General features: G+C 44.6%; 1 protein-coding gene across 3 annotated transcripts in view; it reads right to left on the reverse strand.

Moving 5' to 3' along the window:
• Apba1 (amyloid beta precursor protein binding family A member 1) overlaps positions 1-16,167 on the reverse strand; it is a 229,733-nt gene that overhangs the window by 57,523 nt on the left and 156,043 nt on the right. For all 3 annotated transcript variants that reach the window (XM_087184089.1, XM_087184088.1, XM_004838169.3), the window contains exon 2: positions 9,992-11,260. In XM_087184089.1, coding sequence (XP_087040215.1) covers positions 9,992-11,191 — 1,200 coding nt within the window. In that variant the 5' untranslated portion in view covers positions 11,192-11,260. The remainder of the gene's footprint in view (positions 1-9,991; positions 11,261-16,167) is intronic.

Consider the following 16,167-nt stretch of genomic DNA (forward strand, 5'->3'; position numbering starts at 1 on the left):
TGAGAAACTCAAAGTGCAAATAATTTAAAGAACAAAATAAAAGATGACAGGAAGCAGGGAGATGGACTATATGGACACAGAAAGGGGATCTGGGGATGGGGGAGACTGCAGAGGGGAAGGGGAAGTACTAAGGATCAAGATGCGACATGTATCTGTACCAGTTCCCCGCAATGAATATATTTATTGTGCATCACAAACAATATATAATAGGGAAAAAAGAGAAAAATCCAGAGTCCTTCAGCTAGAAGACAGTTCTTTTCATGTGTCCTTGTAAGCCTGACAACACCACCCCAAGGTCAACAGGGTAAGAGGTTGCTAATAAGTCTTAATGAATTAGCATGTGCACTTAACCTTGGTCAAGAGTCTCCTAGAAACAGTTTTTTTTTTTTTAACATGTTGGTTGCATGCTGAATTCAGGGTAGGAGGGGGTGACATCAAGGAATTTGAGACTAAGATGAAGCCAGGGTACTCTTCTAGCCTTCTTACATTTGCTCAAAATTTAAAAAACAAAATAAATCAAACTTATCCGTGGGCACAAAGTACACGTGATCAGGGCAGGTGTGAACATCACATCTTCACTTCCCAGGATTTTGATGATCCCTCCCTCTCAGCAAGAAAACGTCTTGTTTCTGACTAAGAAGTGTTACTGCTGAAATAATTCTCTGCCTCCAAAACCTTTCTCCATTAGTCTCTTGACTGGGGAGTTGGATGCCAATAAAAGGTAAATATCTAAAAGGGGTGGTTATATGTTGCCTTTATCCCCAACTAGCAGGTTAATCTGACTTAACCAGAGGAATCTTGGACAAAAATGCTGCTGATACGATGCTGCTTAAGGTGGAAGCTGGGAACCAGTGTCATCTGAGGGTCTGACCAGGATGGGCAGCACAGTGAGGATCTGAGTGCTGGGGACAGCAGAGGGAATCCCTATCTCTGAGAAGATGAGGGCAGGACATTGAGGCCAACTCTCCCTACTTCTGTTTACCAATGAACATCCTGAAGAGCAAATGATCTCTGACTTTATAGTCAGTCTACATGTCACACTTGTGATTCTTGATTCACATTTCCATGGAGGACTCAACATCTGCAAAGCCATTTTCTCTCATAGACTATGGAAGAAGAAATCTGATAACTCATCTTACTAATGAGGAAACTCAAATGCAGCAAGATGGCAGGTGATCAACTCAAGGCCATGGCCAACTGACCTAAGAAGAGGTAAGCAAGGCACATGAGCAGGAAGTGAGGGCCTGATGTCCAAGTACGGGAACCAGGAAAAGAAAAACTGTACAGCAAACTTGAGAGAGTGAGGCGGTCTTCGTCTAACCCAAACAACATCCTCTCTTATGCCTTCTCTCAAGAAAATGGTCAGCGAAGATATTATAAAAAAGTGGACTGAAAAATACATTTCTGCATAGAACATGTTGCTAATTATATTTATAATGGGAGGCAGTTTTCATTTTAAAGATGATGGTTATAAACAAATTACATTTCCTAATTCTACAGGACTACATGGGCCCCAAAGTCTACCTCAGTTTTATATATGGAACCCAGTGATCTTTGATACAGCTGTTCCTCTCCCAGAAACTGCCCCTCCTTCCCGATAGGCCCCAGGACACTTAGAACTGGAAATATCCAGAGGGCACGTTTGGGAAAGAGGACACAATTTTTCTAATGACTCCTGTGCTGTCTCTTGAACTCTTGCTTATGAACTGATCATGTTAAACACCCAAACTGTGGCCCTGTGTGCTGAAAATCTAACTGAAAAGTGATAAAATTCTTTCTGGTTTAACTGTCCATCTCCTTCCCTGTTGCTTATCCTATTGTTTTTTGGTACAATGTCACACACACAGTGTCTGGGCAGACAATCCATTAAAAAGTTGGGAAAGATTCCTCTTGGGAGGAGAGTCAGACAGAGAGAAAACTTTAGGAGTCCATGGGTTAAAAAAATCAATATTTCCCATCACTTTAAAAAAATTATCCCATGGAACACAAAGCAATTGGAGAACCTGCCTTCTGGTGTGCAGATCATCAGGCAGGCTTTTCTTCAGTGAGTCTGATACGGCAATGGTCTGATGTCAGTAAGGAGATACCTGTCAGGCCACAGGGCTTGCCTGGTGATGAAATGACAGATGAAACTCTAGAGGTGAGTTAAAATGATTGGAGGTAATACTTCAAATCCAAGAGGACAGAGCAAAAGCAAACATGCTCCTATCTCCTTTTGTTCTTTTCATGATTGAAATGCATCATTTGCTCTTCAAATGGGATTTCAAGGTCAAGCCTTTTCATTTTGAAGGTGTATGAGTTAGACCATTACATCTTAAAAAAATTACCCTGGTCATATCAGGTCCTGATAGTTCATAGAAAAATGGCTCATTTATGTTGTTGCTACTGACAACTAAGTTCTGCTATGTAGAGCACTACTCCCACTGGCAGGAATATGCCACTTCACCATGGATCTTACATTACAGAATCCACCATTTAATGCACCTGGTAAAAGAAGATTCTCAAAAACATTTTATTTCTAAAGGCCATTACCCTACGAAATTACTCAAGCCTGTGGAGAAATCAATGCATTTGCACTTGACCTCAGCGAGTATCACTCTCTTGCTCTTAGTATGCTTGCTGCTAACCTTCCCACGAATGTCCTGTGGTTTCTAAACCCTAAGCACACTAGCAAGCCCACGTCTTCTGAATACTTCATGTTTCTTATTGTCAAGGTGCAAATCCACTTACTAATTAGTGTTCCTCACCTTAAGTAGCACAGCTCCTGCCTTGACCTACTTTTTTATTCCTTTACTCTGTGTATAATGAAAGCCAACAGGAAGTGTACAGGCTTAATATAAACACCACATAAAGTTAAAATGAAAGGCCTAATGCACTTGTCTTATCATAACACTTAATAAATGTTCAAATGTTTCCTAAGTAGAACACATAATGTACATAGGTGTTTGCCTTTGTTTTTATTTTTTGATACTGGGGATTGAACTCGGGTCCTTGCACTTGCGCAGCAGGCGGCAAAACAACTGAGCTAAATCCCTGGCCCTGTTTTTTTTTTTTAACCAGAAAACAGTACAGTGAATGATCTCAGTGTAATGATTTCATCTCTTATTTTAGTTTAAGGCAAAGAAGTACACAAATATAGTTTTAAAATTCAAGTAATATTTTATACTTCATGGCAAATTTCAAAGGCCTTCTCTCTACCCCTTCTCACTCCTAACTCTTCTACTACTTTCTCCTGGCATTTACGTCTATAATCATAAATACCATATGCCTGGCTTTCGCTTTTCAATTCTAGACATTTCTTGGCTTCTACTATAAATGATTAAGATCTATCCCTTTTACACTACATGTTTCCTCATGCTCTCAATATTACATGTTTTAGTAATCAATATTCAGTTTGCAGTCTGAAGACTAGACCTTTGCTCTTCCCTGCTGCATTACATGCACACTATTAATGTATTTCTTGTGTAACAACTGTTTCTAGTGAGGTAAATAACTCAATTGTTTCTTGATCTGCTTAGTTTTTAATGTACTTGATAGAAATAAAATGAGCCAAAACACAAACACCCAAGGTGAGGCGTTTATTAAGGGACAAGGCTGCCAGGCTGTCTCAAACAATGGTGAGAGCAGCAACCAGGGGCTGGGTGAGTGAGGTTAATAAGGGCTAGGGGAGTGTGGTGGAGGCAGATGATTGGCTACAAGTTGGGGTGAAGCGGGAAAAAGCAGGTCTTGGTTCTCTCGGGAGTGACTTGTTCCCTATAGGCAGGGGCCATTTTAGGATGTGGGGTTATTGGGGCCGTTTTATTTAGCAAAGAACTCTATCAGTACTGATCAATAATTTAGGACAAACTCTTCTAAAACCATCTAGACCTCTCCTGTCAGTCCAAACATATCAGGATTGTACCATTCCACTCTTTATAAAGACCTACTAACTGGAGCCCACCAAGCTCTGGAATGGTTGTGACCTTGGCCTTGTACACAGTCATTTTGGTTTAGATCTGAAATGTCCTCCAAAAGTCTCATGTTTTTAGAAAGTGACAGGATCACTGGGGGTGCCATATTCATCAGTGTGAAGCCGAATGTGCTGTTAGGAGGCGGGGCCTGGTCGGAGGTGGGGCCTGGTCAGAGGTTGATCACTGGGGGCATGACCTGGAAGGGTATGTTCTTGTCCCCAGCAACTCCTTTCTTTTTCTGCTTCCTGGCTGCCATGAGGTGAGCAGCCATATCCTGCTACCATGGCATTTCTGGCTTGAGGCCAGCCTAGCATGGATTGAATCCACTGCAACAGTGAGTCAAATAAACCTCTCCCCTTATCAAATTGTAGGTGTCTGATATTTTGTTTCAGTGATGGGAAGCTCACTAATACAGTCCTCACCCTTGGATCTCTTTTCCCATCACCTGGAGATCCATTTCGCATCATCACTGTGTTGGATCCATTGTTTCCTGGATCTCACATCTCTTTTCTTGGTTTATGCTCCCACATGGGGAGAATAATCCTCTAGTACCTTCCCAAGAAAGGCTACATGGGAGCTAAATTCTGGGACCCCATATATCTGAAAACTTCTTTTTCAACCTTCACGTGGAGTTGGAAATTAGGCTGGGATATGTTCCTCAGTTTCCAGTGGGAATTCCAATGCCACTGTGATTCCTGATCATCTGTAACCTAGTTTTACCTCTCTGGAAGCATACAAGATCTTCTCTTTCTTCCTTCTGTTCTAAAATGTCCATGTGTGTCTCTTTATTTAATATCCTAGATAAGTACCCAGGACTGGCACATCTTTTGGTTCTAGGAAAATCTTGCCTACTTACTTCTCCATTTTATCTATATTCCTACTATTTTCTCTTTTTTGCCTTGTTCTACTGTCTGGAATGTTTCCACTTCTTACCTTTCTACTGACGTTTTTTTCCCTTTTTAATTTTAAATTGGTGCTGTCGTATTTTTAAAGTTGCCTTTTAAACAATTTTTAAAAATAGTACCCTCCTCTAATTTCATGTCTTCCCTGTCTTCTTCTGCCTCTCTGAGCATATTGATTATAAATGGTATAGAGTCCTCCCTTGCTCTGAGCCCTGCTTTATATCTCCAAGGGCCATTTTCTATTTGTTCTTTTCGTGTTTTGCCTTTCATGTTAGAGAGATTCTTCATATGTCTGATGATCCTTGGCTGTCTGTTCATATTCAAGAATGGGTCCCAAAAAATGCCTAATGGAGGATTCACGAGAGGCAGGAACCTTTCCTGTGGGGTTTGTTTGGGGTTTTTTGTTTGTTTTGGTACCAGGGATCAAACTCAGATTCTTCCGCTTGTGAGGCAGGCACCAGAACCATGGAGCTAAATCCCTGGCCCTCCTGTGGGGTTATAAGATACGGACTCAACTGTACCAGGAAACCCCCTACATCAGCATCAGTATCTACAGGTATCTTCCTGTTTTCTGGGAGAGAAATACAGTACTCCAATCTGCTGGGAACTGAAGGCCCTGGGCAGGTGGGCTCTCACCCTGACAAAATTCTAAGGGATTATCAGTGCAAAGCAGTCACTGTGTTCCCCTGAGGCACTCTCTACCCACTGTCAGCTGTGCTAGTGCCCCCAGTGTCATGTTCCCCTCTTTCATCCTTTTGCCAAAGACATACCCATCTACTGCAGGGAAGAGGAGTCACCTAGCTACAGGGGCTGGAGAAGACATTCAGGTGGCTCACATCTGCTGTGACTGCCTTTTAAACAATCCTTTTTTTTCTCCAGCTATGGATCCACACTCCTGCCACCTGAGGTATCTGGTGTCTCATTCCTGAGACTTTCTGGAGAGTCTATAATACAAATCTTCACAAACTCTTGGTAGAACAAAGAACATAGAAGCCTCATTGGTGTATCAGTCATGACTGACGAGGATCTGCTGCTGTAACAAAACACCCAGCCCTGCCTGGGTCTGCTCACTTTGGCCATGTGCTGTGCTGACAGAAGTGCTGTCATACTGCGACACCCCATGCCAGCACAAGGCTTCTGAGAGTACTGCCACTAGAAAAGAAAGTGTGATGTGAGCTGTTCCTGCATGGAGATAGCACATTTCAGGCTCACACTTCACTGGCCAGCCTCCCTAGAAACTTCTAGGGAATGAGGAAGTTCAGCCCCTTTTATATTTGAAAGGAGATGAGAATCAATAACACAAGGGAGCTCTATGTCTACCATAACCAATTACCAAAATTTTAAACATTTTGTTATTATCTGTGCTTTCTGTCTTTCTGCTTTTTAGTACTATCTATCACTTGGTGTACCTGTAGGAGGGAGTAGATATATGCACCATTTCAGGATGCACAGCACACAACTCAAAGCAGCCCCAACCCTCCAACATACACAGCATGCTCACTGCCATCAATCTCTGACTCTATCCTACCATGAATGCTCTCTACTCAGAATGATTCTGTCGCCACCAGAGACATCAGTAGGTATGGAACTTTTCGGAACAAGCCATTCATTAACAATATTTTTAAAGAAGGGAGCTGGAAGAGAGTGCTCAAACATATCAAACATATATCTAGAATACAAACTCCTTACTAGAAGCAAATCACGTATTTTGTTAGGAAACAATTTTCATTCGGCACTGAGCATCTCTAAGTTCATTAAATTCTTGCAGATGAACAATCCTATCTTATTCTGTACAACTTATCAGCAAACACTAGTTTGTACCACCACGTGCAAAATGGTGACATTTAGGAGAGTTAAAAGTAGACTTAACCCTTAGCAATTATCTCTGGTGAGTGGTAATGCAGTGTTCTTAATTTCCTTCTATTGCTCCATTGTAGTTTCTCATATTGACATTTTGAGAACACACTTCCTTAAACCACTTCTCCAGGTCTGTTGACTGTAATCACGAGACAGCCCCTTTTGTTAGTACCGTATTGTTGCTAGTAAGGATTTTTGAAGTCCACATATCTTATTTGAGAAAGCTGGCTAGATAATCCCCTCCCCATCACCAAATCAGTGGTTGTTAACATGCTTAAGAATGTTAAGAATTTCATGTGGTTAAGAATTTCAGGGAGGGCTAGGGATGTAGCTCAGTGACACTGTGCCTGCCTGGCAAGCACAAGGTCCTGAGTTTGATCCCTAGTACTAGACAAAAAAAATAAAAAAGAATTTCAGGGAGCATTTATAAGGCAAACAACACAAAACAAAACACCAGATCACGGGGCTCCATCTCAGGCACTTAGGTTTGGGAAAGAAGGACAGTAATGCATTTTTAACAAGCCCGCATCTTCCCATTACACTGCTTTTTACGGTGACTTTGTTTTCTACAATACCTTGCATGGAATGAGTTTTTGATGCTAACATGGAATTACACCATCAAAGTGGTACCAAATGAAGGTCTGTCTTATAAATATGGCATAGCAGATGAAATATACTACACAGATTCCAGTGGCTTAAAAGTGACTGGGGGATATTTTAAAGTACAGGTTTTTGGGTTTTGCTTTGTATGAACTATTCATCACCCAGTAAGCCCTACTGACCAATTTCTTAGCATCGAGCTGAATTTCTGATGGTATAGGTTCTCAAAGCAGCTATCATTCTTTCTACGTTTGGAATGAAATATCATGCAGGAGGTTGTCCAAGTTCAAATGAATAAAAGCCACCCTGGGCCCAACCATTGGCTGTGCTGGTGGCCCGGAGTGAAGGTGGAAGGGTCAGATGGGTAAGCAGGTCATTTCACAGAGCTGACCTTAAACGAGGAGGCTACCAGGATAGGCCAGCACCTGATCGAATGCTTCTGCAACTTCTCTGATGGCTTTCCAAGTTTCTAAAAGGACATGCCACCCTGCTGCTTGCCAGCTCCCTACTTTTGAAAAATTTGCTTCATTTCCACCTCATTTGCAAAATGCTTGCTGCAATCCCTCCTAGCTACGAGAAGCTTAGATTGCTGGAGATCAAGGGGAACACTCCATGTGAGTGCACCTGTTTCTAACTCAGGAGCCTAGAAAACAGATGCAAGGGAGCACCTGGACTAACTGACCCAATGCTGCCCCCTTGCTGGGGAGGATGCACTTGCCTTCCGGACCAGTGTCCAATTTTTGAAAAGGTGTTACCAATTTAATCAGCCAACAGCCAATGCTGACTGTTACTAAACAGGAGGTGAACTATACTGCTTTGGCCAATACAACCCTTTACATATTAGTAAAATGCACAAGCAGCTTCCAATAATGGCTTCTCCCTCCAAAAGATACACCGAGAAGCAGTCTGGTACAATTATAAAATACAGAGTTAAATGCAATTTAACCTTGACCCTTCTCTGACACCAAGCTCCAATTTTAAATGAAATTGTTTAAAAATTACTCAAGAGAATGGAAAAGTGAGAACTGCAGCAGAAAGAATCTTTATAGCAAGGTAGGGGCCAAAGGTTAGTCTTCTTGATTTATTCTGAACAGACTGTGACTTCCCCCCACGCCTGCCAAGTTATCAGACTGTGTAGGTATTTCAAACATGGAAAATAAATGCAGCTCAGTGTGAACGACTGGGATTCAACCCTCCGTACCACAAAAAAGGAAAAATAAAATGTCACCAAAGGCAGCAATAGCTTTGTGTAGCTCTTCACAGCGATGCACAATCTACCCTGATATCAAGAGAAGTGAAAATTAAGCACTTACTGAAATCCATAATAAACAATAAGGTGAGTGGAAAAAAAAAACCCCAAAACCTACAGAATCCCTGGCAGGACAGTGCTCGGAAGGATTTCCATCAGTTTCTCCAAAGAAACCACAACACCTGTCCCAAATCTTTAAGGGATAGCTTTAAGGCAGGCAGTGGTTCTCCAGCTGTGGTCCTCGGACCAGCAGCAACCCCTGGGAACTTGATAGTGAGCACACTGATCTCCATCCAGGCCATTCTAGAAATAGGGAAGGTTAAGAAATCCTCCACCCTTATGCTTTCTGGGAAGTGGCTGACTGCAGAGAGACCCTCTTCCCTAACAGACAACCATAAGACACTCAGGTGCCCTCTTTACTTACAACAAGACCTTCCAAATTCCCATTCTTCACCTCATAAATCATTAGCCGACCTGCTGGTTAGCCAGAACAAAATGCTTGTTAACTTAACTTGGTTCAGCTTCTCCCTTTCCCCAAGGTGTCTAACCTTTGGCCAACATATAGCCCAGGGATGGCAAACCTTTCAGAGACTGAGTGCCCAAAATGCAACCCCAAACCCACCTATTTATTATAAAGTGCTAACACTGCAATTAAACTTGAATATTGAAGTTTAGTTTAGAAAAAAAGGAACTCATACATTAACATTTCTTGTCTTAAAAACAAATAACACATGTGCCATAGGTTCGCCACCACTGATACAGCCCTTCCTCAAGACAGGTTGGTCTCTGGTTAAAACTTTATTTTCTGATCTCATTCCATTAAGCCACTCTTCCGACCTACTTCCTCAGACCTTGTTCTCTATGACCTCGGTCACTCCTCCCTGCAAAAGAACACCCTTCTTATCATGGGAAGCCTTTCAGATGTTAGGCTAGAGATTCTCTTTGACAACACTGCCCTCTCCCTAGTAAAATAGTACCTTTCTCCCCAAAGCCATAATCCTTTCCAATTAAGTCTCTTCTTACTCAATCCTGACTTGATATTTTTGCCATTTTAAAGTAAAAATTATTAAGATGTGCTATGTATACCCTCTCCCACGACAATGAATGTAATCATCATGTACTGCAAACATGTGTTAATACAATTAAAAACAAATACAAATTCTCAGGCCTCACACCAGACCTTCTGAATTAGCAACTAGTTGGTGGGAGGCCTTGTGCCTCGAAAACTGATTCTCAACGAGCTCTCCAGATACAATGTGGGAATCATTGATTTAAAGTGATCCCTCTACGGGCCTAACAAGCTTGTATGAAGTTTCTGAGACTTAGGGTGGAAAGGTTCTCAGCGCTCCACAGGGCCACGAACTCTGGTCTCCCTCCCCTCCCTTCGGAGGCCATGCGTGGCCCTGCACCAGCCTAGACGCGCCCAGACTTACATCTCCATCCACTGGCCTCTGGTCATCACAGTCCCTGGTGGGGCTAATGTCTTGGCGCATCACCCAGATGGGCTCTTTGGGCTCGTCGGGAGTGTAAGGCGAACGGATGGTCCTGGTTTTCACCTCTTCAATGGCCTCCTTGATGTCCTTGATGGCCAGCGAGATGGCGTCCCTCTTCTCCTTGCTGTACCGCTGTCCTCCTTCGCCGCCGCCCGCGGAACCAGCTGCTCGCGGCTGCCCCACCGGTGTCTGCAGCCCCGGGCTGTCCGGGCGGCCCTCGCCAGGGGTGGGGGCACGCTCCAGGTCCTGCTCGGCCTCAGGCATGTCCTCAGCCGCCTTGTCCAGGCTCTGCGAGCTCATGCTCTGCTTCACCTCGGCCACGATCTGGTCGATGTCCTCCTCCTGCTCGTAGCTGTCCATACGCGGGTAGGGCGCAAACTCGGCCTCCTTCTCGGGGCTGTCGGACTCGCCGTCGGAGCGCTCGTCATAGTGGTGCAGCCGCGCACCCAGGGCCTCCTGGCGGTAAGCTGCCGCCTCGTCCCGCTCCTGCTCGTAGAGCCGCAGGCCGTCGCGCGCGTCCAGCTCGGGCGCGTCCCCGATCTCCTCGTACACGTGCTCCTGTAGCCCGCCGTAGTCGGCGTAGGGCTCGGCATAGGGCTCGTCCTCGCCTCGGTGGAAGAGCCGGTGCGTGTAGACGTAGCCCGAGTAGGCCGCGTTCATGGCCTCCTCGTGCTCCAGCGAGTGGAAGTGCAGGTGGTTGGGCAGCGAGCGGCGGTGCGCGGCCTCGGCGTGCTCGGCCTCCGCTTGCTCCGTGTACTCCTCGGCCTCGGGGCGGTACTGCACCGCGTACGCGCTCTCGTCCTCCGCGTCCTGCGCGCGCTCCGCATCGTAGCTGTCGCGGGCAGCGGCGATCACGTCGCCCTCGGCGGTGTCGGTGTGGTTGTGGAAGCCGCTCTCCGTGCTGGCCGAGCGTGCCAGGCTCTCTCCGCGTTCCTCGTCCTCCTGCCCAAGCTGCGCGCCCCGCAGGTCCTCGACGGCGCGCCCGCGCGGGTGCCGGCCAGGGTAGTGCTGCAGCGGAGGGGCCGGCTGCTCCTCCTCCACCTCGGGGTGCTCCAGGTCGGCCTCCACCGACTCGTTCACCTTCCCGTCTGCCGCCTCGTCGGGCACCTCCACCTCCGCGGAGCCCTCCAAGTGGTTCATGGTGGGCGTGGGAGAAGGCTGGGAGAGGGGCGGAGCCGGCTTACTGGGCTCTCATTTTGCCGCGCTGGGCTGGAAAAACAGGAAGAGGGGAGGTTGTTAATGTGCTTCAAACAGTAGTTAAGAGCGGAGCGCCATAATAAACATAAAAAAGAGCTGCTATTGATTCCACCTGAATCTGGGTCAATTAAAAAATGATTGCAAATTTGAGCCCAACCTGACAGTACACAGCTACTTTTCTTCATAGCGCATATATCATAATTTGCAATTACAAATCTACTTGTTTAATTGCTTATGGGCGTCCTCCCTTCCCCAAGCCTCACACCGCGAGCCTTCAGGGTGTGTTGTCCTCCATCGTGCATACTATTCAGGTTCCATTTTTGATGCACATGAATAAAGAGTACTACTAAATTGAACGGGCCAATTGGCACATTTTCCATCTGCTGAGGGATAAATCTCTCTGAATTAAACTAGGATCCTAGATACTTTAGAAGCAGTTCGTTAAATGAATTCCAAGGAAAAAATAATTTTGAAAACCCATTTGAGGTCACTGCTGTCGATACAGGGATGCAGCCGTTCAGAGGGACACTGTTAACCCTTCATGGAGGCCATCCTGGTTCTGTCACGCCTGGCTGTGTTGTCTCTTGACAAATGGCCTAGTTTTCTGGACATTTGTGAGGAGACTGGACTCTTCCTAAAAGCAGGGTGTTAATAGCTATGACATGTGGCCAAATAAGTTTGGGAAGTACTAAGTTAGTTGACTTTTTATTGTGAATACTGAAGGGGAGGAAGATACAAAACATAAGTTGTCTAACTTGTTTGACTGAGACACTGTCCTCTAGAGCCCAGAGTTCTGACAAATACTAATACTAGCTGGGTTCCAATAGTGGAAGCCATATGCCCTGAATCTACAGTTCTAAGGCTCTAAGGCTTGCCATTATAACTGGAACTGGATTAAATGGCTGATTTTAGAAAGTGTGGGTGGGTCTCTTTACCTATGTCTAGAGAAACTTGTAGCTACAGAGATTTGGTTCCAACCTCAATCAAATTTTCTGACCAAATAGCTTTATTGCATGATCTGTGGATAGTACATATGGGAATAGACAAAATAAACAAAGAACAGGCAGGATCCCTAGGATTCTAAGACACACGTGGAATGAGTTCAACAATATGTGTGGTACATGCCTGTAATCCCAGTGCTTGGGAGGCTGTGGCAGGAGGATCTCTGAGACTTCCAGGCCAGCCTGGGCTACATAGTGAGTTCAAGGCCAACCTGAACTCACAGAACAAACAGGAAGAACAAAACCCCAGTATGTGTGAATTTCTCTTGTGTTCTTTTGGAGAGTCTGTCTTACAAATGGGCAAATGAACTGGGCATAAACTCTTACATATAATAGCAGACAGCTTGTTTTTCCTCCCCACCCTGGTTCTCCAGCCTGTGCCTCTTCCTGTATCTCCTGTAAGGCCAATACACCATCAGCCATTTCCTGACCGCCTTCCCCAAACTGATGAATGAGTCACCGCTTTAGAAACTCTCAGCTCATCCTCATGGCCCCTCCTTGTCTGGGGTCCATTTTCCTAAACAGTTATTTCCTTTACTGATTTCTCAGTGCCCTTCAGCCGTTTCTCTCTACTGCCATCCTGATGATCTTCCTAAAACACGAACCTGACTCCATCACCGTACTCCTCAAATCTTCAGTGACACAGCACAAATGCTTAGCCGTGTTCTAGGACCACTAGGCATTTGCCATGGAACAACTCACTTAGTTCTCACACTAACCTAATGAAGAGAGTTTTGGCTCTTTTTGCATATGAGGAAATGAAAGCACACGAAGGTGAGGTCATTGCCTGGTTTGCACTTGTGGTAAGCAATGGCATTGACATTTGAGCTCTGGTTTGTAGCTCTTAACTCCTATTCCTGATAAAACAAGCTCTTGGGTCATTCTACTCTTCCAGCCCCACTTCCATGCCTCATCTCGCAGTCTGTTCCAACAGTCCAAAGTCCTGGTGCTAGACCTAACTGCTTTCCCTGATCACAGGAAATTTTTCACCTATAATGCTTCTTGGCGAATCTTTCTGTTTTCCCCAGAGCAAGTCCATACTAGATGAGTGTCTCATAGGTGACAGACTCTGGGCCATGTCCTGGGCACTTGGACTGATGGTGGTTGAGCCAGATGAAGCTTCCTGCTTTCAGGAAGCCTTCCCCTCCCACGCATTGGGGAAGGGACAGGGAAAGCAGAGGGGAACAGACAATGATTACACAGGAAGTAAACAAGGTAACTTCACAGTGAAATATTTTATGGAGAAACTCCACCTTGGCGATGGCATGGAAAGTGACTGAGGAGAGAGTGTGAGGATGATACTGGCCAGAAGGAGGAACAGTTAGCTGAGGGCTGAATGATCAAGAAAAGAGGCTGCCTTTGAGTTGAAGGCAAGTGCCCTGAAGTTAGAAAGGATTTGATGTGTTTAAGGACAAAAATAATGTCCATGAGCAGGTGTGGAGTAAGGGACAGTGTGGCAGGAGATGAGGATGGAGAGATGGCAAGAGGCTGAGGAGTTGAGCACACTGTAGTTAACACCCTTCAGGGGGTGGGTTTCATTTCACCGGCAGTGGCTACCGCTGGGAGTTTCAGCAGGGGAATGACAAGGCCCAAGTCGTATCATTTGTGCATCTCATTTATCTCTCTTGCCATTCTGCATAATAATGCTTATAAATATGAAGTTATCTAGTGGCAAATACAGAGGGTAAATGAATTTTTAGTGTTTAAAAGAAAAAAACCTTCATCCCCTCCCCTTTGACCCAGTAGCTTGAGGCCTCCTAGACAATGGCATGATTGGCTGTTGGAGACCTCATTTCTTCTTTCCATTTTGAATCCTTGTCGCATTTATCCACCTCCTTCAACTTCTTCTGATATTTAAGGGCCTGAAGAATGCCAGTGATTCAACGCTCTTCTACCTTTGAGTGTGTTGATCCAGTTGGCCTTTATTGAACATATTCCCAGTGCTGTACAAGGAAAAAGACGCTCAAAAGTTTTTAAGCCACGGTCTCAGCTTTCTAAGGAAGACAGTTTTAATCATTATAATACTTGATGATAAATGCAAAATAGAAATGGGTTCAAGATACAAAGGGAGCCTAGAGTTACAACAATCTGACAGCTGCATCACCTTGTGAATCAAATTTAGCGCTGTTGTTCTTATGGGCTCTGGATTCCATGAGCTCATCCACCTCTTGGGAACTGAGGCCTAGGAGTGTAGTGATGATGATGGCACAACTGCCCCTGGAGGTGGGAGCACAGGCAGAGGAGCAGCTGCATGAAGAACATCTTTTCCCTCTACATAAAGGTGAGGTGTCCTGGAAGACACAGCCAGGCATGTCCCCTTCACAGGGCACCTACACAGCACAAAGGGGTGCTGCAGGAGGTGAGGGCCTTCAGGCTGCCAGTGGGGAAGCACAGGTGGCTCTCTGGCTCCTAGTTCTGAAATATTCCAGGGCCTGGCTGGAGAAGGTGAACAAATAGAGGGAAATCCACTGCAGTGTACCATTTAGAACACAGCATTTCAGGATTCAGCAGTCAAATCCATGTGCCTCATGATGTTAGCTGAAGCTCATCTTGATTTGAGATTGATAGAATGGGAGGCTGTAAATTACTTTCCTTGATCTTTCCTTTAGTTGTTGACCAGAATTTCAAATAGACTGTCCCTTTTAACACATTCAGAAAGGTCTGATTGAAGACAAGGTAGAATGTAAAAAGGAACAAAAAGAATCACACTGGGTTGCTAATACAGAGGATACTGTGTGTGTGCGTGTGTGTGTGTATGTGTCTTGTCAGGGTTGGATGTCAGTAATGCAGGCAGGTATAGGGAAAGCACATAAAAGTGGAGGGGGAGGAGAAGTGGGAAGTGAAGAAAAAAAGATCTACTAGCTTCCATACTTTCCCTTTAAAAACTAGAGTAACAAATAATGTTGTTCCATTCACATAAAAGCTTTTCTATTTGTGTGTATTTAAGTTTTTATATTTGTGCTATATCCTTCAATCGTGGTAGATCCCTGCTGGACTACGCTTTATGCACTTGGAACTGGACCTCCCTTCTAGCACCTGCCAGGTACAGGGGATGGATCCTCGTTCTTCTCAATAATCCTTGGGAGACAGTGTACTTAAATTCACTTCTGATGGATTTAACGAGTGTTTCCTACTTTTCCCTACTAGGGTAGGACGTACAGTCTCATTTCTTGGACTGCAGCCTGTCCTAAACCACTTGCACATATACCATAGTAACATGATGCCTGGCACCCAGCAGTTGGTGGGCAGCATAGGACCCCGAGACTATGGTGAAATGTTAATGTCCATATCATCAACCACTTGTGGTTGCTAAAGAGGATGATATATCTCGCTGCCCCCACACATAATTTAGTTGGGGAGATTAATAGCTCCCATAAAAAGGATGAGAGAGTTCAAGAATGCATATGGATTCTTGTGTTTCTCTACCCCCTAAGAAATGTTTTCCTCCTATGAATTAGATCAGTTGTGAAACATATACCAGGGAATCCAAAGGCTATCAGGAACCCTCCTTGAATCATCAGCTTTTTAAAACAATGTATCTATTTGGAAGAATAACATAAAAGACAAATAAAAAAGACTAGAGTTTATTAGACCTTAATTTCCTTTAGAAATTACATTTAGTGGTAATGGGAGCCAAAAGATGGATACAAAACACATAGCCCTTTCCTGAAATCATTTCAAGTTTAGATAGGCTTACATGGTCAGAAAAACCCTCGGACATACATCTTGTCTCAGCAAAATATTTTGTTTCCCCTGATATCCTTATGCCTGAAATTGTCATAGTGGTCTGGCAGACAGTAGTGGTAATGAGTTCAGAGTGAGGCGAATACCTGAACTTAAGGCCTGTGTTTTTGACCTTCTCTAGCTTAGATGAAGACACGTGGCTGCACATCTTAAGTTCTCCCCTCAGGAATGACT

Source organism: Heterocephalus glaber, unplaced genomic scaffold, assembly GCF_053883595.1.
Source record: "Heterocephalus glaber isolate CG9 unplaced genomic scaffold, H.glaber_assembly_v1.0 deba00001481, whole genome shotgun sequence".
Classification (NCBI taxonomy): domain Eukaryota; kingdom Metazoa; phylum Chordata; class Mammalia; order Rodentia; family Bathyergidae; genus Heterocephalus; species Heterocephalus glaber.